The following is a 2,283-nucleotide window of genomic DNA, read 5'->3' as shown; positions in this document are numbered from 1 at the left end:
TTCTCTGTCTTTGGATCTGTCCCTGTTCATCAGTCTATGTTGTTCTCTATATTCCACAAATGAGTGAGATCATGTGGTATTTATCTTTCTCTGACTGGCTAATTTCACTTAACATAATGCTCTCCAGTTCCATCCATGCTGTTGCAAATGGCAAGAGTTCCTTCTTTTTTACCACAGCGTAGTATTCCATTGTGTAGATGTACCACAGTTGTGGTTTTTTTTTACTGCATTTCTGTGAAATGTCCTCCCCCGCCCCCCATAGGCATATCCCTGGAGGCATTACCCTACAGAAAGCAGATTAGTGACTGCCTGGGGCTAGGGTGGGAGGACAGGGAGGGGCACTGGGAAAGGGAGGTGACTATTAATGGGTTTGAGTTTAAAGTCCTACAATTGGCTCCTCTCTGAGGGGGCGTGGTTGGACTCTAGGGTGGGCCCAGCCAGCTTAAAACCCTGCAGAGGTGAGGCAGCCCACTCTGTGGTGGCTGTTAAGCGTGGAGGCATGGAGGAGTGCGTTTGCCTCTGTGGTGTGTGCTCTTCGCGGGGATGTCGGTGTCCTCAGAAGTGCCAGGGCCCAGCTGAGAGGGCAGCGGCCGAAGGCAAGCCAGTCCTGGCAGAAAAGCACCTCGAGGCTGACGCAGCAGCGCGGTGCTGTGCGGGGAGTGGAGGAATTGCAAGCCCCATGCTGCCCCAGCACTGCTCGCTGCAGGACCTGCCGGTGGAGATACTGGTGGAGATCTTCGCCTCGCTTCCCGGCACCGACCTGCCCAGCCTGGCCCAGGTCTGCACCAAATTCCACCACATCCTGCATACCGACAGCATATGGAGACGGCGCTGCCACGAGGAGTTTGGCGTTCGTGAAAACTTGCAGAACCTGGAGATGATGGGTATGTCTTATCGAGAAGTCTATGCGAAGCTTTTCCCATACAGAAACATTTTGGGTTTGTGGCAGCTAGATACTGAGGGCTATAGAACAATAGTGAATGTCGTGGTGGACGGTTTATGCATTACTGGTTGGAGGTACAAGCCTTCCCTTAACACCCATGTGGATGACCCAATGCAATTCGAGCCCTCGTTTAGAATTCGCCTGACGGAGAGGAAACCAGCCACGGTGGAATGCATGGACGACATGTACTGCTTTTCCAACAGCCGCCACATGCAGATTCAGAAGAACAGGTTCAGCATCCAGTGGATCAAGAGAGACCACCAAAAGGATTTAACAACGTGGCTTAGGAAAGAATGGCGGCTGGTGCTGGAGGACAGACTGATGTATGACTGGCTGACCTACCGCCGCCTCTATCTCCCGCCGAGTCACCCGGACGACCTCATCAGGCCAGGCCTCTTCCACGGCAAATACGATGGCTTCGGCCCTATGATTGCCATGCTCAGCTTCCATGGGAAGTATGCCAAGGTCACGAAGATCACGGGAGACTCCATAGGAACGTTAGAGATCCACCTCATGCGCCGCATCCAGCTGCCAGATGGCGAGATCTTCCGCAACTTCAACGAGCTCTCCCGTGTGGTCCAGGAGATTGACGAGCAGGTGATCTGGGAGCAGCAGCAGCTGCAAGAAGACGTGACTGAGGAAAGCGAGGGTCATGGCTGGCAGAGCCCTGCCCAGCCCAGCGTCAGGGAGTCCGGGACTGCAGCTTCGGAGGAGCAGACTGTCCCGTTTGTTCTGCCTGTGGGCGTGCGCTCAAGAGACCAGAACTACCCCCGAACCTGCAAGATGTGTTTCTATGGCGTTTACATTGGTCCCTTAGCTCCCTTCAGCTACCCCAGGCGCTACCCTGGAGTCTTCATCCTGTTGGATGAGAACCACTTCGAGTTCATCTGGCTGGAGAAGAAATACTTCATCCTGTTCGGCAGAGTCCAGAACACCTTCCAGAATGTGGAGGCACCATCCCCGCAGGCCTTCCTGGAGATGCTATCGAACATTCAGTCTGGACCCCTTGGGAGGAGCAGCTTCCATGCACTTTGAAGATTTGACCTTCTGATCAGGTTACCCACCTTTGTTTGTTTTTTTAATCCTCACCCGAGGATATTTCCCCATTGATGTTTAGAGAGAGTGGGGGAGAGAGGGAAAGACAGAAATATTCGATGTGAGAGAAACACATCAGTTGTTTGCCTCCTACCCAAACCTGGACCAGGACCAGGCTGGGTAGGGGCCAGAAATTGAGGTAGAAATAAACTTTAGACCAGTGGTCTCAACCTTCCTAATGCTGTGACCCTTTAATACAGTTCCTCATGTTGTGGTGACCCCCAATTTCCTTGTTAAAAATTGAA

At 52.7% G+C, this 2,283-nt stretch overlaps 1 protein-coding gene across 1 annotated transcript; it reads left to right on the top strand.

The window, feature by feature from the left end:
• Positions 1-480: 480 nt before the first annotated feature.
• LOC308529527 (F-box only protein 31-like) lies at positions 481-1,978 on the top strand (the record flags this gene model as incomplete). Its single annotated transcript, XM_081105666.1, has 1 exon — positions 481-1,978. The coding sequence occupies exon 1, from the start codon at positions 500-502 to the stop codon at positions 1,976-1,978; it is 1,479 nt and encodes a 492-aa protein (XP_080961792.1). The 5' UTR covers positions 481-499.
• Positions 1,979-2,283: the final 305 nt, after the last annotated feature.

Source organism: Myotis nattereri, assembly GCF_964212035.1.
Source record: "Myotis nattereri genome assembly, chromosome: 1".
Taxonomy (NCBI): domain Eukaryota; kingdom Metazoa; phylum Chordata; class Mammalia; order Chiroptera; family Vespertilionidae; genus Myotis; species Myotis nattereri.
Note: the sequence above shows the minus strand (reverse complement) of the source record. Positions and strands in the feature narration are given on the sequence as shown.